Source organism: Oryctolagus cuniculus, chromosome 15, assembly GCF_051225735.1.
Source record: "Oryctolagus cuniculus isolate XC-2025 breed Fujian yellow rabbit chromosome 15, ASM5122573v1, whole genome shotgun sequence".
NCBI lineage: Eukaryota > Metazoa > Chordata > Mammalia > Lagomorpha > Leporidae > Oryctolagus > Oryctolagus cuniculus.
The window spans coordinates 14,878,306-14,905,051 of record NC_142881.1 but is presented as its reverse complement, the minus strand read 5'-3'; the positions used below and the strand labels follow the sequence as shown (position 1 = coordinate 14,905,051).

General features: G+C 39.4%; 1 protein-coding gene across 6 annotated transcripts in view; it reads left to right on the top strand.

Moving 5' to 3' along the window:
- Window positions 1-26,746, top strand: part of ATRNL1 (attractin like 1) — an 818,312-nt gene that overhangs the window by 230,522 nt on the left and 561,044 nt on the right. For all 6 annotated transcript variants that reach the window (XR_011382205.2, XM_089314254.1, XM_070057169.2 and 3 more), the window contains one exon: window positions 612-830. Coding sequence is in view for 5 of the 6 variants with exons in the window: in XM_089314254.1 (XP_089170380.1) it covers window positions 612-830 (219 nt within the window). In the remaining variant the exon portion in view is untranslated. The remainder of the gene's footprint in view (window positions 1-611; window positions 831-26,746) is intronic.

The following is a 26,746-nucleotide window of genomic DNA, read 5'->3' as shown; positions in this document are numbered from 1 at the left end:
ACAAAGGAGTTTTGCATAATACTCTGCACTCTTGAAAGTTAAAGAGTATGTACTGTTGCTTGCTTGACTGTGTTCCCACTCAGCTTGGCTATGTGGGTACGATTTAGTTTACTTATCACATAATAGCCAGCTACTAGTATCTTGGAACATAAGGAAGAGTGTTTTCCTTGAACAGTAGTCCAGATGAAGCTCAGTGGTCTCAGGGAAGGGGTTTGCATCACTTACACTGGATGCCCACCATCAGAATGCAGAAGGAGGATGGCTAAATGGCTGTACGCCACAGACAGTGGTAGAAGTGGTCTGTAGGGCCAGTTCTCCAAAAGTCCTAGAACTGGCAAAGTTCTCAGGAATTTTTTTGAGTACTGAGTTCATTTTTCTCATGTCGATGTTACCATATCTTTTTTCATTTCCATGTTAGTTCATTTATCTAAGTTTTGTTCCTAATGTATGTTTTATTTGCTTTAAAAATTGTTCTTTCTAAGATATTATTACAGAAATGTTTACTTTACCAATAGGTGACATTTTGCTGTCTTTTAAAATGATTGGGTTTTTTTTTTGGCCTATAATTATACAGTCACATAATCTATTTATTGATTTTTTTTTTCATGTAGCTCAAAATTGTTCTGGATTGAGAACATGTGGGCAGTGTTTGGAACAGCCTGGATGTGGCTGGTGCAATGATCCTAGTAATACGGGAAGAGGCCACTGCATTGAAGGATCTTCACGAGGACCAATGAAGTTTGTTGGGATGCACACCAATGAGATGGTTCTTGACACTAATCTTTGTCCCAAAGAAAAGAACTATGAATGGTCCTTTATCCAGTGTCCAGGTAATAAAAATATGATGAACACAGTTCTTGTATCTGCAAGAAAAATTTTTCTTTTATTATACTGAAGACTTAGGGAAAAAAATGAAAATTAGACTCAAATATAAAAAAAGCTTTCTTAGATTATATTCATCTCTGTTGTATATGTGGTATTTTGTTTAGAATAATTACGTAGGTTAATCACATTCATGTAATATGATTATTATATTTAGTTTCATAAGAATTATTAAGAAGAAAAAATTTTGACTTCATACCAATTTTCCACCTTACAGCAAATACTATGGTCTTTTATTTTTCATAGTGTCATGTAATTATTCAAATTTTCAGGTGATTCAGAATATCCAGTCAAAATTATTGCTAAATATGGGAATGTTCTATATAACATCTATAATTCAGAGCTACCTGGTCTCATTTTGAAATCTGAGATTGGTATTCATTTACCATTCAGTTTTTAAGATTACTTAATTTTTTAATGTGCTTATATGGAACAGGAGCAACGTTCTTGAAAAATTAATTTGTTTATTATATATTGAGTGCCTACTATATGCCAAGGAATTTTTTAAGTGTAGGAGACACAATGAACAAATTAGATTAAAATCGCTGCATTTGCAAAGCTTGTATTCAAACTGAAATTTAAAAAAATATACAAATTAGTTACATGGTGATAAGTGCCATTAAGTAAACAAAGGAAGGAAAGAAGATAAGGTTTATTATTTAAAATAGAGTGATAGAAGAAGACTTCACTGAGAAGTAGCAGTGAGTGAGTGCTTGAAATGGAAGGGAATAAATCATGGGGATAACTGAGTTGACAGTGTTTCAGAGGATATAAAAGCCTGTCACAAAGTTTTGGGTGAGGTGGTTTATATGGGAGATGATACTGGGAGGCAAAAGTGAGAATGGAGATTTCAAACACAGTTGGAAACCAAATTTAAGTCCATTATTAAACTGGCTACCACTCTGGGAAATTGGGACTTAGACTCATTGGGGACCTGCGAAGAACCATGTTGAATGCTTCTCAAAGTTATTCCTCTAAGTATCTGATAGGCTGGGTATTTATCTATTGACTGTCATCCCTGTTGACTGAATGATGCCCCTGATAGTGTTAACTTCTTAGTGCTTCTGTGCTGTATCAGCATGTCTAATAAATAGCTTTTATCTGGCACCACTAAAAATCTGAAGTAGAAAACTAGAGATACCTACAGAACATCCTTTGGATGTAAATGTGCAGCACTGAACATGATGAACTAAGGAAATGTGGCACAAGGTGCAACAATATCTGCTACAAAGATTATGAAATATATATATGTATATGCATATATGCATACACAAGGGGTCAAACTATTGATTCATGCAAAAACATCGCAGAATCTTACATGCATTTTACTTAGTGGACAAAGCCAGAACCAAAGGCTACATGCATTTGTAAGATAATCTGAAACTAGGGGGCATCACAGTGGGATGTTTTTGATATGGAACTGTTCTGTATAGACATGTAGAGTTGTTGTATAGCTTTATGAGGTTATTAAAATCAATACCCCATACCACAAAGAATTAACTTTATGCAGAATTAAAAGCAAGTCATCCAGAATGTTGGGGAGGGGGTGTCTCAGGATGGAATGCAAAATGTGACAAATGAATATAAGTGTATTACAAATGCCATAATATCTCTCTGTGTCTGTATTCTGTGTCTGTCTCTCTCTTTCACACACCAAAATGTGCTGATGTAAGTAGTTTTGAAAAACAGTGTTTTGACTGAACACTAAAAAGAAAAAAAATCTCTGCATATCAACACTGTATTCTGATTAGTAAATTTGTTTCTCATAGGTTAACAATTCTAGCAATATTTAGTATATAGACTAGATTTTAGTATGTAAATAAATTGTATTTAATAAGAACAAGGTTACTTACTGTCAGGGAAAGAAATTGAAAATATGCAAGAGGTGAAGGCTGCAGTGATCCCTCTGCGATCTGTGTGAATTCATGTTTATTTTAATATATGTACAGAGAGGTTAACATAGGTAGATGTGTATACATATATAAATGAGTGTGTATTCAAATGCTTCATGGAAAATAGGGTGTTATGAAAAATAATTCAGAATTATTTTGAAGTACAATAGATTTGACTTTTATTTCAAATTTTCTATATGTTTTTGAAGTACCCTCATATTTCCTAGCTATGTTGGCTGAAAGGGACTAGAAGCCACAACATTCCATTAGCAATAAGGACATCCTGAGTACAGATCTTGTTTTCTAAATACATTTTCCAAGTGAAAGGAATAAGGACTTTCTGAAGAAATGATTGATTCTAGGAATTTCAGGGAGGACAAAAGGGGTTCTTCCAGAAGTTTGTGGAAAATGTATATTATGAAAACTATCTAAGGATTGCAGATTTTTTACACTTAAATAAATAAGTTCATACTACCTAGTTATGTCTGAAGAGGTTCTAGTTTGAAGTACTTGGAAGAATAAGCTATCAGTTTGAAAACAGCCTGTATCAAAGCAATATTAATTCAACAAAAACTGAAGCAAGAACAAACATCCAGTTTATTGTAGTCTTGGGTGGGACTTTGGGGAAATCATTGATGCTTTAAGAAAATTTATGGGGATAATTCTCTAAAGATTTAGGCAACTTATAAAAGGGAAAGCTCATTGTAAGAAGAGATGAGGAGCCGGCGCCGTGGCTCAATAGGCTAATCCTCCACCTTGCGGCGCCGGCACACCGGGTTCGAGTCCCGGTTGGGGCGCCGGATTCTGTCCCGGTTGCCCCTCTTCCAGGCCAGCTCTCTGCTATGGCCAGGGAGTGCAGTGGAGGATGGCCCAGGTGCTTGGGCCCTGCACCCCATGGGAGACCAGGAAAAGCACCTGGCTCCTGGCTCCTGCCAGGATCAGCGCGGTGCGCCGGCTGCAGCGGCGGCCATTGGAGGGTGAACCAACGGCAAAAAGGAAGACCTTTCTCTCTCTGTCTCTCTCTCTCACTGTCCACTCTGCCTGTCAAAAAAAAAAAAAAAAAAAAAAAAGAAGAGATGAGATGATGTTGAAGATGGAGCCAACAGAGGCACACCATTTACCTCCATTTATGAAGAAGAAATTACTCTTGTTGGTACCCTAAATGGGGAGAACTGGTGATGCATGGATACCCAACACCATAGATAACGTCAGTTGGTTTAGCTTACACAGTTCTGACTGAAAGATATTGGAGCAAACTTTCTGCTTGAGGGGTACAGAATTATTGTACCCAGATCAGCTCCATTCAGGAGAACTTTGAATGGAAATTTGAAACAAGTGGATCAAGATCCTGAATCATTTCTTTGAAGAATTTTAACAGGAGTTGAAACATGGCTTTATTAGTATGACTTAAACACAAGCCTGATCAAAATGATGCTTATGAAGAATAGGAAGTTATCTAGTTAAAACAAAAGCAGGCAATCAGTAGCAAAGCTCTCATGGCATTAGTTTTTTGGGATGTTCAACACATTTTGTTGTTGACTTTCTGGAGAGCCAAAGAATAATAACACTTTATTTATTTATTTTATTTTATTTTTATTTGACAGGTAGAGTTATAGATAGTGAGAGAGAGAGACAGAAAGAAAGGTCTTCCTTCCGTTGCTTCACTCCCCAAATGGCCACAACGGCTGGCGCTGTGCCAATCCGAAGCCAGAAGCCAGGTGCTTTTTCCTGGTCTACTATACGGGTACAGGGGCCCAAGCACTTGGGCCATCCTCCACTGCCTTCCTGGGCTACAGCAGAGAGCTGGACTGGAAGAGGAGCAACCATGACTAGAACCTGGCGCCCATATGGGATGCCGCTGTGGCAGGCAAAGGATTAACCAAGTGAACCATGGCACCAGCCCCAATAACACCTTCTTATTATGAGAATGTTTGAGATTACTAGTCAGAGCTTAGGTAGAAAAGTGCCTAGAAAAGCTCCACCAAGATCCTTCACCACAACGATGTTCCTAGCTGATTGCCATCAGATCATCAAGTACCCACATTGCGGTCCCAATTTGACTGATTCTCACTTCTTTTACTTTAAAAAATAGTGAAGATTACCCACTTTTCTTAGTTAATAGCATAACAAAACTGCATTGAAGTGTGTATGTGAGTGTGTGTGTGAGTGTGTGTGTGTGTGTGTGTGAGAGAGATAGAGATAGAGATAGAGATAGAGAGAGAGAGAGAGAGAGAGAGAAGCAGAGAGAGAAAGAAGCAGAGAGAAGGTGATCTTCCATCTGCTGGTTCACTTTCCAAATAGCCACAACAGTTAGGGCTATGTTAGGTTGAAGCCAGGAGCCAGGAGTTTCTTCCAAGTTTCCCACAGGGCTACAGGGGTACAAGCACTTGGGTCATCTTCCATTGCTTTCCCAGGCACATTAGCAGGGAGCTGGATTGGAAGTGGAGCAGCTGGGACTTGGAAGTGGTGCCCATATGGGATGCTGGTGTTACAGACATTGGCTTTACCCACTATGCCACAACACAGGCCCCCATGGGCAAATCTACAAAACATTCAAAAGAAAAATTTTGAAGGAATGAGGAGTATAAAAGTGTCACCATTAGAATTCCATTTTAATCATTGCTGTAGGAATAATCCTATTAAAAATGTAAAATTTATTTGGTGATTTTTTTATTGTTTACAGAAGGAGAGAGGAAAAACATTCGGGTCTCCCACATGGAGGGCAGAGACACATGACCCAGACCATCATCCACTGCTTTCCCTAGGCATGTTAGCAGGGAGTTGGGGTTGAATCAGTGTAGCTGAAACTTAAACGATCGCTCTGATATGGGATGTTGATGTTGTAAGCAGTGACCACAGTGCCAGCCCCTATTGGGAGAATCTTTAAAGACAGACATAATATTTGCATTGCTTCAAAGTATCCTTCTCAAAATTTCCATATTGGCCGGGCCTGTGGCTCGCTTGCTAATCCTCCGCCTGTGGCACTGGCACCTCAGGTTCTAGCCCCAGTTGGGGCGCTGGGTTCTATCCCAGTTTCTCTTCTTCCAGTCCAGCTATCTGCTGTGGCCCTGAAAAGCAGTGGAGGATGGCCCAAGTCCTTGGGCCCTGCACCCACATGGGAGACCAGGAGGTAGCACCTGTCCCCTGGCTTTGGATCAGTGCAGTGCGCCAGCCGTGGCAGCCATTTGGGGGGTGAACCAACGGAAGGAAGACCTTTCTCTGTCTCTCTCTCACTGTCTAACTCTGCCCGTCAAAAAAAAATTTCCATATTAAGGACTATGGTGGTTTTAACACAGTGTCCACAGACTTTGACATTCCTTCCATTAGGAGATGGGTTTAATTCTTCTTGTCTTGGATATGGATTGTCACTTTACAGTGAAGAAGTGGGTAAACGTCACCTTAACCAAGTGATCAATATCAACAAAATAAGGATAAGCCATGTTGTTATCATGTCCTCTTTGATTATTCAATAAATATGCTTCATTTGTATGGCTTTTTTCACCCAAACCTATAACCACGCTCTAAGCATGAGAAAACATCAGACAACTCCAAACTGTAGGACATTCTAAAAAATTCTTGATTATAACTCTTCAAAAGAGACAAGTTATGAGACAAAGAGTGAAGGTTGCAGGAACTCAAAAAGACATATCTAAAATCTGTGTGGTACAGTGGATTGGATAGTGAGATAGACAAAATTCCTTTGTGGCAAACTAAGTAAAATCCAAATGAAATCTATAGTTTAGCTACTAGCATTGTACCAATGTTGATTTCCTAATTTTTGATAAATAGGTAATAGAGGATACTAACTTTTGGGGAAATTAGGTGAAAGGTTTACAAGAATGCTTCGTACTGTTTTTGCAGTTCTTCAGTAAATCTAAGGTTATTTCAAAATATTAAGTTCTTTAAAAGACATAGCAGTTTAGAAAAAAGTTAAAAGAAGCATCTAGCAATGATATAGTCACTGAAACTAGAATTCAAATGCATGAGTTTAATAACCAATTAAATGCAGTTGAAGAGATCATTAATAAACTAGAAGAAAAATAGGAATAAACAGAAAGATTACAGGCTAAAAAGATAAGCGATACAAAATATGCGAAGGTGATTAAAAAATCACAAGTAGAGATTCAGATGTCTCAAATATTCCTCATTGAGTTTCAGGTAGAGAAAATGGGAAAAAGGAAGAAAAAATATTTAAAAACACTGTAATGCAGTGGAGATATGGATGCCTGTTAAGGTTTGAGTATGTGCCCCAAAATTTCATCTGTTGAAAACTTAATTCCCAATTCTATGTTAATGGGATTTAAAAGTGGAGCCTTTCTGGGTCAGTGTTGGGGTATGGAACAGCATTGTGTGCAGAGGGATAAGTTGACCCTTGCAATGTCAACAACCCATATCTGAGTTCCATTTGAGTCCTGGCTTCTCCACTTCTGATGCAGCTCCTTGCTAATACAGCAGAAGATGGCCTAAGTACTTGGGCCCATATCTATCATGTTGGAGACCGGGAAAGATATCCAGACTCCTGTCTTTGGTCTGGCCCAGCCTGGCTTTTTTGGCCATTCGAAGAGTGAACCAGGGAATGGAAGAGTGTGTGTGTGTGTGTGTGTGTGTGTGTATTACTCTGCCTGTCAAATAAATAAATAAAGCTTTTAAAAAGGAAAGTAGAGCCATTGGGAGGTGATTATGATTAATGGAGTCATAGTGGGATCCCCCTGTGGCATTTAGTTGTTTTAAAAGAAGAAGGAGAGAGGATCCAGCTAGCACACTTTCTCTGTCATGACGCGTGATGTTCTTCACTGTGTTATGATGAAGCAAGGAGGCCCTCACAAGATGCAAGGAGAAGCTGCACTTGCTTCTTGGACTTTCTAACCTCCAGAACCATGAGCCAAATAAATTTTTATTCTTTATAAATTGCTCAGTCTCAAGTATTTTGTGGTAGCAACAGCAAATTGTCAAAAGTAAATTCACACACACAGTTATTGCCATCTGCTACATACATAAATGGTTTGCTAGGAATATCTTATATAATCAGAGTGTTAGAAGACTGCATAAGATTTTCTAAACTCTTAATATACCAGTAAAGTTATGTTTTGGTCAAGCATAGCAGACTTGCATGCATCAGCATTTCAGCACTAAAACAAAATTCTCCAATTTTTTTAAAGGAATGAGGCAGGGAACATCTATATGATAAGAGGAATGAATGCTTCCTGGATAACAAAAATTTTTAATTAAATATATTCTCTGGGTTCTGGGGTTTGTATCATCCTAATTTCCATTGAGCATTCAAAAATCAAAAAGAAAAACAGGATAAACAGTTTTTATGGTTACATGCAATCAACACTTACCAAGGATGTATGGTAAGACAGTGTAGAATCAGTACAAGAATGGACAAATTAATAAAGCAGAACTGAGATTATAGAAAAGACCCAAATATGTATGGTTACCTGATTTATGACAAAGATAGAACTCTGCTATCATAGGAGAAAGTGATTTTTTTCAATGAGAGATACTGGGTGAATTGTATATCTGAAAAATTATGGAAAAAAATCTCAGAGTCTATGGATCAAAATACAAACTAAGACTATAGCTTCTGGTAGAGTATTAATAATATTTTCATGGAATTTGAAGTATGACTTAAGTAACAAGAGGATACAAAGTTAATATATAGAAAAATTGTTGTATATTAAAACATTAAGAAATTCTATTCATGAAAAAAGTGCATCAAGAGAGTGCAAAGAGTAAGCTCCACTATCAAAGAAAATACCATATATAGTGGTGGCACCGTGGCTCACTTGGTTAATCCTCCACTTGTGGTGCCAGCATCCCAATGGGCACCGGATTCTGTTCTGGTTGCCCCTCTTCCAGTCCAGCTCTCTGCTGTGGCCCGGGAGTGCAGTGGAGGATGGCCCAAGTGCTTGGGCCCTGCACCCGCATGGGAAACCAGAAAGAAGTACCTGGATCCTGGCTTCTGATTGGTGCAGCTCTGGCTGTAGCGGCCATTTGAGGGGTGAACCAACGGAAGGAAGACCTTTCTCTCTGTCTTTCTCTCTCACTATTTATATCTCTACCTGTCAAATAAATTAAAAAGAAAATACCATATATATATGTATATAATAAAAAACTGTAATGCAAAATTAAGACATAAGAGATTCCAAGATGGCAGAATAGGGAAAGGACATACTGTTTTATGCTAGGGGAAAATAATAGCAAAAATGTGGAGAAAGTGCATTCCCGGGGAGAGTTGGAGAGAAATCTGCAGTGGAAATTCTGCAGAAGGAAGAGGGATGCTGTGGATTAGCCTGGAAGCTGAGGATATGTAGCAGTGAGCACAGACATAACACTCGATCCCCGTAGCCAAGGTTTGGAGGAAGCACAAGCTTTGGAGAGTGAGATGAGAACAGACTACAGCATTCCACGTCACTGGTGACTTTGCTGGAGGAAGAGCCTGGAAGACTACACAGTCTTTGAGTCTGGCCTGGAGTCAAAAGGGGTACAAGGTCCACACAGGTAACCCAGTGAAAAAAGGACATATTTCTCTCTCCCCGTTCCCCAACAATGGTGCCTGGCAATTGCCTGGGAGAGGGCACAGTCTTTACACCAGTAATTGCAGTGGCTCCTATGTGCACCCAGCAACTTGAGTGGAGAAGGTGCCATTCTTACAACGGTAGTGGCTGTGGCAGCTCTTGAGTGCATGCGTGGCGTACAGTGGGGAGAAGGCGCCATTTTGACATGAGTCACAGCTATGGTGGTTCTTGAGCATGCATGTGATCCAGGGATTTTACCAGAGGGAAAATGCATGTTCTCCACTTACTTGGAGTCTGGCTCAGAGGATAGACGGGCTGGGCACCCATATAGGACTGAGATGCCTCCAGCCTGTCAACACATCACAGACTCTGGGGCTCAAACCATCAAGACAGAGCACCCACAGGCAGCTGGCTCTGGGAATGTCTCTGCTTCTCCATGGACGGGACAGGCTAGTGGGCTAGAGTGGGTCCTTTGCACCCTGTAAGTGAGCCTTGTGTGCTCAGGCTGTGGGAAACGTGACTGAATGATGTAGCTAATTCTCAGGGCATTCACTTTATGTGGCGCCAGAGGCTGAGAGATCCTGGATTGCCTGGGGTGGGTCATTGTAGAAGTGTTTGTGCTAATCTGAGGACTGCAGAGATCCTTTGTACTGTTCATACAGCAGCTCAGGTGAGTGTTACACCCACTGAGGGCTTACCCCTGGGTGTTGATCACCTTGGAAGAGAGGAATTGAGGATGTGATTACACCAACAGAGGTGATCATACCCTCTTTCCCAGCTGATGATAAGGAGATCTACCATGCCCAACTTGGGTGTCACCCTGGATACTTGCCACACCTACCACATGCCTCTGGGTAGTCACTGAAAGAGCAGATACTCCACCAAAGCCACGGAGGCTTAGTTCAAAGAGAAAAGCCATCAGAGGAGAAAACCAAGTGTTTCCACAAATACCTAAAATTAAATGCGGAAATTCAAGAAACAAGGATACGAAGGACAGCATAACTCTTCCCAAAGAAACACAACAACATTTTCAGTATTAGAATATGAAGATGAAGAGATTGATAAAATGCCTGAAAATTAATCCAAAAGATTAAATATAGGATTACTCAGAAGCAATGAGAAGCAAATTCATGAATTAATGAAATCCATACATAACATGGATGAAAATTTTTTCCATGAAGTTGAGATTTTGAAGAGAAATCAAACTGAAATATTAAAAATGAAGAATTAAATGTGTCAAAAAGTACAGAGGAAAACCTTAAAGACTGACAACGAGAGAGAAGAAAGAATATCTGAGGAGAAAAATATTTGGAAATGTTTAAGACAAAAATAGAAGAAGAAATTAGAAAATTAGTTAAAAACAATATTGGAGATTTATGGGATACTATCAAATAACTTAGGAGTTTCTGAAGTTGTAGAAAGCGATAATGGATTAGAAGGCCTATTAGTGAAATAATAACAAAATCTCCCTAATTTAGAGAAAGACAGGGGCATCCAAATCAGGAAGTACATAGGACTAATAATAGATATGACCCAAAAAGATCTTCACCACCCATTCAACAATAAAACATAAAAGATCATAAAATGTGCATGAGAGAAATGCCAGATTACCTTCAGAGGACCTCCAATTAGACTCACAGCTAATTTCTCATCAGAAACCCTACAGGCTAGGAGAGAATAGAGAGACATAGTCATGTCTTGAAAAGAAAAAAATGTCAACCTGGAATATTATACCCTCCAAAGCTCTCATTTATAAATGAAGATGAGGCTGGCGCCGCGGCTCAATAGGCTAATCCTCCGCCTAGCGGCGCCGGCACACCGGGTTCTAGTCCCGGTTGGGGCGCCGGATTCTGTCCCGGTTGCCCCTCTTCCAGGCCAGCCCTCTGCTGTGGCCAGGGAGTGCAGTGGAGGATGGCCCAGGTGCTTGGGCCCTGCACCCCATGGGAGACCAGGAAAAGCACCTGGCTCCTGGCTCCTGCCATCGGATCAGCGCGGTGCGCCGGCCGCAGCGCGCCGGCCGCGGCAGCCATTGGAGGGTGAACCAACGGCAAAGGAAGACCTTTCTCTCTGTCTCTCTCTCTCACTGTCCACTCTGCCTGTCAAAAAAAAAAAATAAATAAATGAAGATGAAATAAAGACCTTCTGTAACAGAAATCGAAAGAATTTTTCACCACTCATTCAGCCTTAAAAAGGATGCTTAAGGATGTGCTACACAGTAAAACACAGAAAGATAGTCATCATTATGAAAGAATGTGAAGGTGGAAAATTTTCCACTAAAAGTACAAAGGAAATCCAAAGCAGACAATAGAATATTTAAAGAAAAAAGGGTCAAGTCATGACTTCTCAATAGTAACATTGAATGTAAATAAATTCTCCATTTGAAAGTTACAGACTCGCTGAATGAATTAAACAACAAAACCCATCTATTTGCTGCCTACAATAAACATACCTCAACAACAAAGATACACACAGACTGAAAGTGAAAGGATAGAAAACAATAATACCATGCTATCAGAAGCAAAACCAAGAAGTTGTAGCCATTCTAATGTCAAACAAAATGGCCTTTAACACAAAAACTGTTAAAAGAGACAAAGAAGGGCACTATGTAATGCTTAATTCATCAGGAAGATGTGACTGTATATAAATATGCACTCAATACCAGGGTGCTTGGCTATTTAAAACAAATATTAGTGAATCTAAAGGAAACCTTAGACTCCAAGAGAGTAGTAATGAGCGGCTTCAACACCCCACATTGATCAATTTACAGATCAACTAGACAGAAAATTAACGAACAATAGAGTTAATCTGCACCTAGACCAAATGAACCTGATATCTACAGAACATTTCATTGCATAGTTGCATAATACACATTCTTTTCATCAGTTCATGGAAATTTTCTCTAGGCTAGGCCATATGCTAGGCACTCAGCAAATTCAAAATTATTGAAATCATATCATGTATCTTTTCTGACCACAATGGAATGTAGCTAGTAATTAACAACTCAATTATCTCTTGAAAATGTTCAAAAACATAGAGAGTGAACAACATGCTCTGGAATGAACAGTGGATCACAGAAGAAATCAAAAGGGCAATCAAAAAACTTCTAGAAAGAAATGAAAATGATAATAAAACATATCACAACAAAAGTAGTGTTAAAAGCAATTTTATAGCACTTTGTATCTACATCAATTTAAAGGCACCAAATGAGCTATCAATGCATCTCAGGGACCTAGAAAACAGCAAAAATCCAAATCCTAAATTAGCAAGAGGAAAGAAATAATTAAAATTAGGGAAGAAATAAACAAAATTGGAACAAAAAATACAAAAGATCAGTGAAACAAAGAAGTGAATTTTTGGAAAAAAATTGATACACCATTAGCTAAAGTAACCAAAAAAAAAAATCCAGATCAATAAAATAAGAGATGAAAAAAGAAATTAGCAACATTTACCACAGAGATAAAAAGAGTATCAGGAATTACTAAAAGAGGTATATGACAATAAATTTGAAAATCCAGAAGAAATGGATAGATTCCTGGACACATACAGTGTACCAAAATTGAATCAGGAAGATGCAGAAAACCTAAACAGACCATTAATCAAGATGGAATGGAGATTGAAATTAGTAATAAGGACCCTTCCAATAAAGAGAAGCCCAGTACTGGATGGCTTCACTGCTGAATTCTACGAGACATTTAAAGAAGAACTTATTCCAAATCTTCTCAAGCTATTCAAAACAATTGAAAGGGAGAGTCCTTCCAAAATCCTATGAAGGTAGCATCACCTTAATTTCTAACACAGAAAAAGATACAACAGAGAAAGAGAACTAGAGACCAATATCCTTGATGAACATAGATACAAAAATCCTCAACAAAATACTAGCTAGTAGAATGCAACAACACATATGAAAGACTGTTCATCTGAGACAAGTGGGAATTTATCCCTGGTATGCAGGGATGGTTCAATTTTGCAGATTAATCAATGTGATAAATCACATAACAAACTGAACAATAAAAACCAAATGATTATCTCAACAGATGGAGAGAAAGCATTTGATAAAACAATATCCCTTTATGATGAAAACGTTAAGCAAATTGGTATAGAAGGTAAGTAACAGTCCTCGATGATTCAAGGCAATTTTTGACAGGTCCACAGCCAGCATTTTATTAAATGGGAAAAGCTGGAAGCATTCCCATTAAGAACTAGACCCAGACAAGGATGCCCACTTTTACCATTGCTATTCAACATAGTCCCGGAAATTATAGATAGAGCCATTAGGCAATAGAAAGAAATTAAAGAGATAGAAATTGGAAAGGAGGGAGTCAATTATCCCTATTTACAGATGATGTGATTCCATATTTAGGGTAACCAAAAGACTCAGACTGAGACTATTGGAACTTATATAAGAGTTTAGAAAAGTGACAGGATATAAAGTTAACATAAAAATCAATAGCTTTTGTAAACACAGACAATGCCATTGCTGAGAAAAACTTCTAAGATCAATCTCATTCATAATAGCTATTGAAAAAATTAAAATATCTTGGAATAAATATAACCAAGGAGATGAAAGATCTCTATGGAGAAAATTATAAAACATTAAGGAAACAGAAGCAAAAACATGGAAAAATCTTATATGTTCATGGATTGGAAAGATTAATATCATCAAAATGTCCATACTACTCAAAGCAGTTTACAGATTCTTTTTTTTTTAACTTTTATTTAATGAATATAAATTTCCAAAGTACGACTTATGGATTACAATGGCTTCCCCCCCATACTGTCCCTCCCACCCACAACCCTCCCCTTTCCCACTCCCTCTCCCCTTCCATTCACATCAAGATTAATTTTCAATTATCTTGATATACAGAAGATAAGCTTAGTATACATTAAGTAAGGATTTCAACAGTTTGCTCCCACACAGAAACATAAAGTGAAAAATAATAGATAATTTTTTTAAATGATGATGAAATCAGATCAGACCTATTGTCATGTTTAATCCCAGTGAGAGTCAAGTTGGGAATTGATAATTTCTTCTTTTTTTCTTTTACAGAAGATCAGTTTAGTATGCATTAAGTAAAGGTTTCAACAGTTTGCACCCCCATAGAAACACAAAGTGACATATATTGTTTGAGTACTTGTTATAGCATTAAATCTCAATGTACAGCACATTAAGGACAGAGATCCTACATGAGGAGTAAGTGCACAGTGACTCCTGTTGTTGACTTTACCAATTGACACTCCTGTCTATGGCATCAGTAATCTCCCTATGCTCCAGTCATGAGTTTCCAAGCCTATGGAAGCCCTCTGATTTCTCCGATTCTTATCTTGTTTAGACAAGGTCATAGTCAAAGTGGAGGTTCTCTCCTCCCTTCAGAGAAAGGTACCTCCTTCTTTGAAGACCTGTTCTTTCCACTGGGATCTCACTCACAGAGATCTTTTTGCCAGAGTGTCTTGGCTTTCCATGCCTGAAATACTCTCATGGGCTTTTCAGCCAGATCCGAATGCCTTTAGGGCTGATTCTGAGGCCAGAGTGCTATTTAGGACATCTGCCATTCTATGAGTCTGCTGAGTATCTCACTTCCCATGTTGGATCACTCTCCCCTTTATTTATTCTATTGGTTAGTGTTAGCAGGTACTAGACTTGTTTATGTGTTCCCTTTGACTCTTAGTCCTTTCATTATGATCAATTGTGAACTGAAATTGATCACTTGGACTAGTGAGATGGCATTGGTACATGCCACCTTGATGGGATTGAATTGGAGTCCCCTGGTATGTTTCTAACTCTACCATTTGGGGCAAGTCAGCCTGAGCATGTCTCAAATTGTAAATCCCTTCCCTCTCTTATTCCCACTCTTATGTTTAACAGGGATCGCATTTCAGTTAAATTTCAACACTTAAGAATAACTGTGTGATAATTACAGAATTAAATCAGTCATATTAAGTAGAACAGACAAAAAAAACTAAGAGGGATAATGTATTAAGTTGTTCATTAACAGTCTGGGCTATGCTGATCAAGTCACCGTTTCTCATAGTGTCCATTTCACTTCAGGAGGTTTCCTTTTTGGTGTTCAGTCAGTTGTCACCGATCAGGGAGAACATATGGTATTTGTCCCTTTGGGACTGGCTTACTTCACTCAGCATGATGTGTTCCAGATTCCTCCATTTTGTTGCAAATGACTGGATTTCGTTGTTTCTTACTGCGGTATAGTATTCTAAAGAGTACATATCCCATAATTTCTTTATCCAGTCTACCGTTGATGGGCATTTAGGTTGGTTCCAGGTCTTGGCTATTGTGAATTGTGCTGCAATAAACATTAGGGTGCAGAACGCTTTTTGTTTGCCAATTTAAACTCCTTTGGGTAAATTCCAAGGAGTGGGATGGCTGTGTCGAACGGTAGGGTTATCTTCAGGTTTCTGCGGAATCTCCAGACTGACTTCCATAGTGGCTTGACCAGTTTGCATTCCCACCAACAGTGGGTTAGTGTCCCTTTTTCCCCACATCCTCGCCAGCATCTGTTGTTGGTAGATTTCTCTATGTGAGCCATTCTAACGGGGGTGAGGTGAAACCTCATTGTGGTTTTGATTTGCATTTCCCTGATTGCTAGTGACCTTGAACATTTTTTCATGTGCCTGTTGGCCATTTGGATTTCCTCTTTTGAAAAATGTCTATTGAGGTCCTTGGCCCATCTCTTAAGTGGGTTGTTGGTTTTGTTTTTGTGGAGTTTCTTGATCTCTTTGTAGATTCTGGTTATTAACCCTTTATCTGTTGCATAGTTTGCAAATATTTTTTCCCATTCTGTCGGTTGTCTCTTCACTCTCCTGACTGTTTCTTTTGCAGTACAGAAACTTCTCAATTCGATGCAATCCCAATAGTTGATTTTGGCTTTGACTGCCTGTGCCTCCCGGGTCTTTTCCAGAAATTCTTTGCCTGTGCCAATATCTTGAAGGGTTTCTCCAATGTTCTCTAATAACTTGATGGTGTCAGGACGTAGATTTAGGTCTTTAATCCACGTTGAGTGAATTTTTGTATAAGGTGTAAGGTAGGGGTCTTGCTTCATGCTTCTGCACGTGGAAATCCAATTTTCCCAGCACCATTTATTGAATAGACTGTCCTTGCTCCAGGAATTGGTCCTTGATCAAATATAAGTTGGCTGTAGATGTTTGGGTTGATTTCTGGTGTTTTAATTCTGTTCCATTGGTCTATCCATCTGTTTCTGTACCAGTACCATGCTCTTTTGATAACAACTGCCCTGTTATGTCCTGAAATCTGGTATTGTGATGCCTCCGGCTTTGTTTTTGTTGTACAAGATTGCTTTAGCTATTTGAGGTCTCTTGTGCTTCCATATGAATTTCAGCATCATTTTTTCTAGATCTGAGAAGAATGTCTTTGGTATCTTGATTGGTATTGCATTGAATGTATAAATTGCTTTTGGGAGAATGGACATTTTGATGATGTTGATTCTTCCAATCCATGAGCATGGAAGATTTTTCCATTTTTTGGTATCCTCTTCTATTTCTTTCTTTAAGATTTTGTAATTCTCATCGTAGAGATCTTTAACGTCCTTGGTTAAGTTTATTCCAAGGTACTTTATTGTTTTTGTAGCTATTGTGAATGGGATTGATCTTAGCAGTTCTTCCTCAGCTGTGGCATTGCCTGTGTATACAAAGGCTGTTGATTTTTGTGCATTGATTTTATATCCTGCCACTTTGCCAAACTCCTCTATGAGTTCCAAGAGTCTCTTAGTAGAGTTCTTTGGATCCTCTAAGTAAAGAATCATATCGTCTGCCAAGAGGGATAGTTTGACTTCTTCCTTCTCAATTTGTATCCCTTTGATTTCTTTTTCTTGTCTGATGGCTCTGGCTAAAACTTCCAGAACTATGTTAAATAGCAGTGGTGAGAGTGGGCATCCCTGTCTGGTACCAGATCTCAGTGGAAATGCTTCCAACTTTTCCCCATTCAATAGGATGTTGGCTGTGGGTTTTTCATAGATTGCTTTGATTGTATTGAGGAATGCTCCTTCCATACCCAGTTTGCTTAGAGTTTTCATCATGAACGGGTGTTGTATTTTATCAAATGCTTTCTCTGAATCCATTGAGATAATCATATGGTTTTTCTTCTGCAGTCTGTTAATGTGGTGTATCACGTTGATTGTTTTGTGCACATTGAACCATCCCTGCATACCAGGGATAAATCTCACTTGGTCTGGGTGGATGATCTTTCTGATGTGTTGCATTCTATTGGCGAGAATTTTATTGAGGATTTTTGCATCTATGTTCATCAGGGATATTGGTCTGTAATCCTCTTACAATGCTGCATCTTTTTCCGGCTTAGGAATTAAGGTTATGCTGGCTTCAAAGAAAGACTTTGGGAGGATTCCCTCTTTTTCGATTGTTCTGAATAGTTTGAGAAGAATTGGAGTTAGTTCTTCTTTAAATGTCTGGTAGAATTCAGCAGTGAATCCATCTGGTCCTGGGCTTTTCTTTGTTGGGAGGGCCTTTATTACTGTTTCAATTTCTGTCTCAGTTATGGGTCTGTTTAGGTTTTCGATGTCTTCCTGGTTCAATTTAGGCAGGTTGCATGTGTCCAGGAATCTATCCATTTCTGATAGGTTTCCCTGTTTGCTGGCATACAAGTCCTTGTAATAATTTCTGATGATTCTTTTTATTTCTGTGGTGTCTGTTGTTACATTTCCTTTTTCATCTCTGATTTTATTGATTTGGGTCTTTTCTCTTCTTTTTAGCGTTAGTTGGTCCAATGGGGTTTCAATTCTGTTTATTTTTTCAAAAAACCAGCTCCTCGTTTGGCTGATTTTTTGTAATGTTTTTCTTGATTCAATCCTGTTGATTTCTTCTCTGATTTTAATTATTTCTCTTCTCCTACTAGATTTGGGTCTGGTTTGCTGTAGGTTTTCTAGATCCTTGAGGTGAATTGAAAGCTCATCTATTTGGTGCCTTTCCAATTTCTTGATATAGAAACCTATTGATACAAACTTTCCTCTTAACACTGCTTTTGCTGCGTCCCATAAGTTTTGGTATGTTGTGCTGTTATCCTCATTTACTTCCAGAAAGTTTTTGATTTCTCTTTTGATTTCTTCTATGACCCATTGTTCATTCAGGAGCATGTTGTTCAATCTCCATGTGTTTGTGTATGCTCTAGGGATTCCTGAGTTGCTAATTTCCAACTTCATTCCTTTATGGTCTGAGAAGCTGCATGGTATGATTCTAATTCTTTTGAATTTGCTGAGACTTGCTTTATGGCCTAGTATGTGGTCAATCCTAGAGAAGGTTCCATGTACTGCTGAGAAGAATGTAAAATCTTTAGCTGTAGGATTGAAAGTTCTGTATATATCTGTTAGATCCATTTGGGCTATAGTGTCGTTTAAATCTACTGTATCCTTGTTGATCTTCTGTCCTATTGATCTGTCTATTTCTGAGAGTGGAGTTTTGAAGTTCCCCAGTACTATTGTATTGGGGTCTAAGTCTCCCTTTAAGTCCGTTAATAAATCTTTTAGGTAAACCGGTGCCCTGTAGTTAGGTGCATATACATTGATAATTGTTATATCTTCTTGTTGTATTGATCCCTTAATCATGATATAGTGTCCCTCTTTGTCTCTCTTAACAGTTTTTGGGGTAAAGTTTATGTTGTCCGATATTAAGATGGCTACGCCCGCTCTTTTTTCATTTCTGTTGGCATGGTATATCTTTTTCCAGCCTTTCACTTTCAGTCTGTATGGATCTTTGTTGGAAAGATGTGTTTCTTGTAAGCAGCAAATAGATGGGTTTTGTTCCTTAACCCAATCAGCCAATCGGTGTCTTTTAACTGGACAGTTCAGGCCATTCACGTTCAATGTGACTAATGATAAGTGGTAACTTTGCCCTGCCATTTGCCAAAGATAAGTTCTAATATATGCTTTGAATTCCCTGTGATCTTTTGCTGTGAGGTTTCCTTCCTTTACCTTCTTTCATATTGATGACCGTTGTTTCTGTGTTTCTGTGTGTAACACATCTTTAAGCATCTTTTGCAGGGCTGGACGAGTGGCAACAAATTCTTTCAATTTCTGTTTGCTATGAAAAGTCTTTATTTCACCTTCATTCACAAATGATAGCTTTGCAGGATATAATATTCTGGGCTGGCAATTTTTCTCTCTTAGTACCTGGGCTATATCTCGCCATTCCCTCCTAGCTTGTAGAGTTTCTGATGAGAAGTCAGCTGTGAGTCTGATTGGAGATCCTCTGAGAGTAATCTGACGTTTCTCTCTTGCACATTTTAGCATCTTTTCTTTATGTTTCACTGTGGTAAGTTTAATTACCACGTGTCGTGGTGAGGATCTCTTTTGGTCATGTTTATTGGGGGTTTTATGAGCTTCCTGTACTAGGATGTCTCTGTTCTTCTCCAAACCTGGGAAATTTTCTGCTAATATCTCACTAAAAAGGCCTTCTAATCCTTTCTCTCTCTCCATGCCTTCAGGAACTCCTAGAACCCGAATGTTGCGGTTTTTAATAGTATCCTGCAGATTCCTGACAATATGTTTTAGATTTCTAATTTCCTCTTCTTTTCTTTGGTTTGACTGTATCCTTTCCTGTTCTCTGTCTTCTAAGTCCGATATTCTCTCTTCTGCCTCACCCATTCTGTTTGTAAGGCTCTCTATTGTGTTTTTCATTTGATCTATTGAATTCTTCACTTCAATCACTATCACAGTTTCCTGTTGTACTAGTTGTTTCGTTTCATTTTGATTCCTCCTTAATATTTCATTTTTACGAGAGAGATTTTCTATCTTGTCCATTAAGGATTTCTGTAGTTCAAGAATTTGTTTTTGAGAACTTCTTAATGTTCTTATCAATTTTTTGAGATCTGCTTCTTGCATTTCTTCTATCTCATCATCTTCATAATCTTGAATTGGGGTGTCTTTTTCATTTGAGGGCGTCATGGTGACGCCTCGGTTTTTGCGTTTGTTATTTGGCATATTGGAGATATTTGGTTTCTTCACTGTGGTGCTTTTTCTTGTTATACTATGACTCTAGATTAAGTGGACTGTCTGTTTTTGATGGAGCCTTAGAGACTTGAGATGGGTGTGGCCTGAGAGCTCTGTTTGGTGTGCCAAAGGTGACACTCCCAGGTTAGGCGTGGTAAATCTCTCTCTCTCTCTTTCTTTTTTTTTTTTTTTTGATTCAAAAGGGAAGTAATTCCGCACAGCTGAACGAAGTTGGAGGTAGTTAGCAGGCAAATGATATACCCACAGGAGCCATAGATAGGAAGCTCTTTCCCAAGGACCACACAGGGAATCTGTTCGGCCCTCAGAGTGGGCTCAAATTCTCCTTCAGCCTCCCACTGGGTTGCCAAAGTTACGGAATTGTAGCGTCTCTGGAGAGTGCTCACGTGAATTCCGTGAGTTCTCTCCCGCACCGTCTCTTTTTTCACAGTCTCAGTTCAGTAGCACCACAAATTTACTAGGTCCTAATCTCCTGTTAATTCGCCCCACCCAGAGTCAGGTTTTTCTGCTAGGCTCAGGGCCGGTGCAGACCTGAGGTCACTCTGCTTATGACGTATGTCCAAGATGGCGCCTGCTCTTTGTCTTGCTCGCCCTTGAGAGGTGAGCGGAGAGAGAGAAACCTGTGTCCGTACCAGTTACCTTTTTTTTTTTCTATCTCTCTCTCTCTTCCAGTTAGCCTGGTGAACTTCCCCCCCCCCCCCGGGGGTCATTCCCTCTAGTCTCCTCTCTCCGCTTGCCTGCCCGTGTCTCGGGCTATTGAGATTCGGCTCACCTCTCATTCTAGCGCTGGTGTGTTGAGTCTGCCGCTGGTGTCCTGAACTGTGGGCTCCCACGCTCTCCACGCAGGTCCGCTGTGAATCACGCGTTCCGGAAGAGTTTCCTCTGCTGTTTCTTCCCCTACTCTTCCTTGAACCTGCAGTATCTCCACTTTTATTAAACTATCTCTCCCCGAACTATCAGTGTGCTCCCTTCCTATTCCGTTATCTTGCCTCCTCCTCTTCTCTGGTTTTAATTATTTCTCTTCTACTAGATTTGGGTTTGGTTTGCTGCAGTTTTTCTAGGTCCTTGAGATGTGCTGAAAGCTCATTTATTTGGTATCTTTCCAATTTCTTGATATAGGCACCTATTGCTATTAATTTGCCTCTCAATACTGCTTTTGCTATATCCCATAAGTTTGATATGTTGTGTTGTTGTCTTCATTTACTTCAAGAAAGTTTTTGATTTCTCTTTTGATTTCTTCTATGACCCATTGTTCATTCAGGAGCATGTTGTTCAGTCTCCATGTGTTTGCATACTTTCTGGGGTTTCCTGAGTTGCTAATTTCCAGCTTCATTCCGCTGTGGTCTGAGAAGCTGCATGGTATGATTCTAATTCTTTTAAATTTGCTGAGACTTGCTTTATGGCCTAGTATGTGATCAATCCTAGAGAAGGTTCCATGCACTGCTGAGAAGAATGTGAAGTCTGTAGATGTAGGGTTGAAAGTTCTGTATATATCTGTTAGATCCATTTGGGCAATAGTGTCAATTAAATCTTCTGTTTCCTTGTTGATCTTCTGTCCGGATGATCTATCTATTTCTGAGAGTGGAGTATTGAAGTCCCCCAGTACTATTGTATTGGAATCTAAATCTCCCTTCAAGTCCCTTAACATATCTTTTAAATAGACCGGTGCCCTGTAATTAGGTGCATATACATTTATAATAGTTACATCTTCCTGTTGACTTGAGCCCTTAATCATTACATAGTGTCCCTCTTTGTCTCTCTTAACAGTTTTTGTATTAAAGTTTATTTTGTCTGATATTAATATGGCTACACCTGCTTTTTTTTTGGTTTCTGTTGGCATGGAATATCTTTTTCCAACCTTTCACTTTCAGTCTGCATGCCTCTTTGTTAGAGAGATGTGTTTCTTGTAGGCAACAAATAGTTGGGTTGTGTTCTTTGAGCCAGTCAGCCAAACGGTGTCTTTTAACTGAAGAATTCAGACCATTAATGTTCAATGTGACTATTGATACGTAGTGACTTTGCCCTGCCATTTTCCCGGAAATATTTTCTAGTATATGCTTTGAGCTTCCCATGCTGTTTTACTGGTAGGTGTTCTTCCTTTCCATTCTTTCATATTGATGGCCGTGTTTCTGTGTTTCTGAGTGTAGCACATCTTTAAGCATCTTTTGCAGGGCCAGACGAGTGGCCACAAAGTCTTTCAATTTCTGTTTGCTATGAAAGGTCTTTATTTCACCTTCATTCACAAATGAGAGCTTGGCAGGATATAATATTCTGGGCTGGCAATTTTTCTCTCTTAGTACCTGGGCTATATCTCGCCATTCCCTCCTAGGCTGTAGTGTTTCTGATGAGAAGTCAGCTGTGAGTCTGATTGGAGATCCTCTGAGAGTAATCTGACGTTTCTCTCTTGCACATTTTAGCATCTTTTCTTTATGTTTCACTGTGGTAAGTTTAATTACCACGTGTCGTGGTGAGGATCTCTTTTGGTCATGTTTATTGGGGGTTTTATGAGCTTCCTGTACTAGGATGTCTCTGTCCTTCTCCAAACCTGGAAAGTTCTCTGCTAGTATCTCACTAAAAAGGCCTTCTAATCCTTTCTCTCTCTCCATGCCTTCAGGAACTCCTAGAACCCGAATGTTGGTTTTTTTTAATAGTATCCTGCAGATTCCCCACAATATTTTTTAGATTTCTAATTTCCTCTTCTTTTCTTTGGTTTGACTGTATGTTTTCCTGTGCTCTATCTTCTAAGTCCAATATTCTCTCTTCTGCTTCACCCATTCTGTTTTTAAGGCTCTCTAATGTGTTTGTCATTTGATCTATTGAGCTCTTCATTTCATTTTGATTTCTCTTCACTATCACATTTTCCTGTTCTACTAGTTTCTGAGTTTCATTTTGATTCTTCCTTAAAATTTCATTTTCATGAGAGAGATTTTCAATCCTGTCCAATAAGGATTTCTGTAGTTCAAGGATTTGCTTATGAAAACTTCTAAATGTTCTTATCATAAATTTTTTGAAATCCGTATCTTGCATTTCTTCTATCTCATCATCTTCATAATCTTGGTTTGGGATGTTTTGTTTGTTTGGAGGCATCATAGTGTCATCGTTGATCTTGTTCCCTCTATTTCTGTGTTTGTTGCTTGGCATAGTTAATTCTTCTTTCGTCACTGTGCATTTTTTTTTTAACTTTTTTATTTTATACTATGTCCGTGTTAAGTGGACTGCCCGCTGTTGGAGGAGCCTTGGAGGCTTGAGATGGGTGCGGCCTGAGAGCTCTGCTTGGTTCTTCCTGGTTCAGGGTGTGCAAAGGTGACACCCTCAGGTTATGCGTGGTAAATCTCTCTCTTTTTATTTATTTATTTATTTATTTATTTTATTTATTTAGGGGGTAAGTAATACTGCATGGCAGGGCTGTGCAGAATTGATGGTATTTAGCTTCCAGTCTCTGGCTTCTACCCAAAGAGTCTGTGTAGGCTCCTCTGGACTCCCACTGGGTTGCCTAGGCTACTGCATTGTAGTGACTCAGTTCCTTAGCTCTCCCCTGTTGGTATGTAAATCCAGAGAGGGGGCCTGCTCTTTGTCTCTTGCGAATTCTTCAAGCCTTGCAGCCTTGCAACCTTTGCAAGGTTGGGGGAAAGAGAAACCCCCAAGCTTTTTTTTTTCCTTCTTTCCGGTAGTGAGTTTGCTGCACTTTCCGGCCCTCCTCTAGATTCTGACCCCTGTTTCCCCGCCAATGTCTCGGGTTATTGAGCTCACCTCCCCTTCCAGCGCCGATGTGTGGACTCGGAGCCCTGGACGTTGCAACTCTCCCTGCTGTTGTCTGTGTGACATGCACTCCCCTTCCTGCACTGGCGCGCAGATCCTGTGGCTTCCGCGGCACCCGCAGCTCCCGCGGCTCGCCTTCCGCGCGGTGGGCGACCTTGTTCTCCCAGTAGGTCCTCCGATTCACAGCCACTCGATCCAGAAGAGTTTCCTCTGCAATATTTTCCTGGTTCTTTTTTCCGAGGCTACCGTAACTCCCCTTTTATTAAACTAAATTTTCCCGGACTATCGGTGCGCGCCCTCACTATTCCGCCATCTTGGCTCCCAGCAGTTTACAGATTCAATGTGATCCCAGAAAAATACCAAGGACATTCTTCTCAGATCTAGAAAAAAATGATGCTGAAATTCATATGGAAAAACAAGAGACCCCAAATAGCTAAAACAATCTAAAACAACAAAAACATTGTCAGAGACATCACAATACCATTTTTCTAGTCATACTACAAGGAAGTTATAATCAAAACAGCTTGTTATTGGCACACAAATAGATATGTGGACTAGTGGGACAGAGTGGAAACTCTATCTACACCCAATTAATCTTTGATAAAACAACTGAAATCAATCCCTGGGGCAAGGACAGTCTCTTCAACAAATGGTCTGGGAAAAGTGGATCTCCAAATATGGAAGTATGAAACAGGACCCCAACTTCACAGCTTATACTGAAATCAACTCAAAAGTGGATCAAGAATGTAAATCTACAACCTGATGCCATCAAAGTACTATAGAAGAACATTAGGGAAACTGCAAGATATTGACATAGGCAAAGACTTCTAGGGAAAAAGCCACAAACACAAGCAATCAAAAGCAAAAAAGACAATGTGATTACATCAAGCTCAGAAGCTTCTGCACTGTGAAACACTCAGGAAACTGGAGAGGCAACTGATAGAATGGGAGGAAATATTGCAAAACATGTAATGATGAAGGATTAATATCCAGAATTTATAAAGAGATCAATAAACACCACCAACAAAACAAACTAATTAAGAAATGGGCAGACTTGAACAGGCATTTTTCAAGAGAAGAAATTCAAATGGCCAACAGACCTGTGAAAAAATGCCTAGGATCACTAGCCATTAGGGCAATGCACATAAAACCACAGTCAGGTTTAACCTCACCCCAGTTAGAATGGCTGTCATACAAAAATCTACAAACAATAAATGCTGGTGAGGATGTAGGGAAAAATGTTTCTTAATCCACTATTGGTGGGAATGTAAACTACTACTACCATTGTGGAAGACTGTGGAGATATCCCAGAAAGCTGAAAATAGATATAACATGACCCAGCAATCCTACTCCTGGAAATTTTCCCAAGAGAAATGAAATCAACCAATGAAAGAGTTATGTGTAACCCCATGTTTATTGCAGCTCAAACACAATAGCCAAGATACAGAATCAACCCAGATATCCATCAACTGATGACTGGATAAAGGAATCATGGTATATATACACTGTGGAATACTTCTAAGCCATAAAAAGGAATGAAATTCTGTCATTTGCAATAAAATGGATGCAACTGGAAACTTTTTTTTTTTTTTGACAGGCAGAGTGGACAGTGAGAGAGAGAGACAGAGAGAAAGGTCTTCCTTTGCTGTTGGTTCACCCGCCAATGGCCGCTGTGTACGGCATGCTGTGGCTGGCGCACCGCGCTGATCCGATGGCAGGAGCCAGGTGCTTCTCCTGGTCTCCCATGGGGTGCAGGGCCCAAGTACTTGGTCCATCCTCCACTGCCTTCCCGGGCCACAGCAGAGAGCTGGCCTGGAAGAGGGGCAACCGGGACAGAATCTGGCGCCCCGACCGGGATTAGAACCCGGTGTGCTGGCGCCGCAAGGCGGAGGATTAGCCTAGTGAGCTGCGGCACCGGCCTGGAAACTATTATACTTAGTGAAATACACCAGTCTCAAAAATACAGATACCATATGTTTTTCCTGGTCAGGGGTAATTAATAGATTGCCAAAAATGTAACATACAGGAGTGAAACAGGCATTTTAAAATTCACTGGTTGTTTACAGCCCTTGTCTCTATTGTTCAGGGACAGTGTTTTTTTTCTTCTTACTATTTGTTTAATGCTTTGCTTAGTGTAGGGTTAATCATGAGGTTAAACAAAGTAGATTGTTGTAAAAATTAAGGAAATGAGAGGAAGGGTGGGAATGTGGGCAGGCGGGTGGGGAGGATGGGGGTATCACTTACATTCCTAAATATGGATATATTAAATACATGAAATTAGTATACCTTGAGTAAAATAAAAAATAAAAAGAAAATAAAATTAAGACTTAATACTAATCAGTAAGAGAGAGCCAGTCAGCACAATTGAAAACTAGCCTGGAGTTTTTATTTCTGTGTTGCCACTGAACATGAATTATTTCACATTTTTAAATGGAAGGGGAATGAGGAGGGATGCTAGGAAGGAAGAAAAACACACAGCAAAGAAGCAAGGAAGGAAAGGAAAAGGAGGGTAGAGAGGGATGAAAGAATGGAGGAAGGAAGGAAAGGATTTTTTACTTTATCCTCATGTGTCTCACACTGTCTGAATTATTTGCTTTCTGGTCTGTTATAGAAAATGTTTGCTGAATCCTAATTTAGGTTAATACCAAAGAGAGACCATACTTTGGTTGTATAGAATATTTGCATAAGAATGTTCATAGTACTA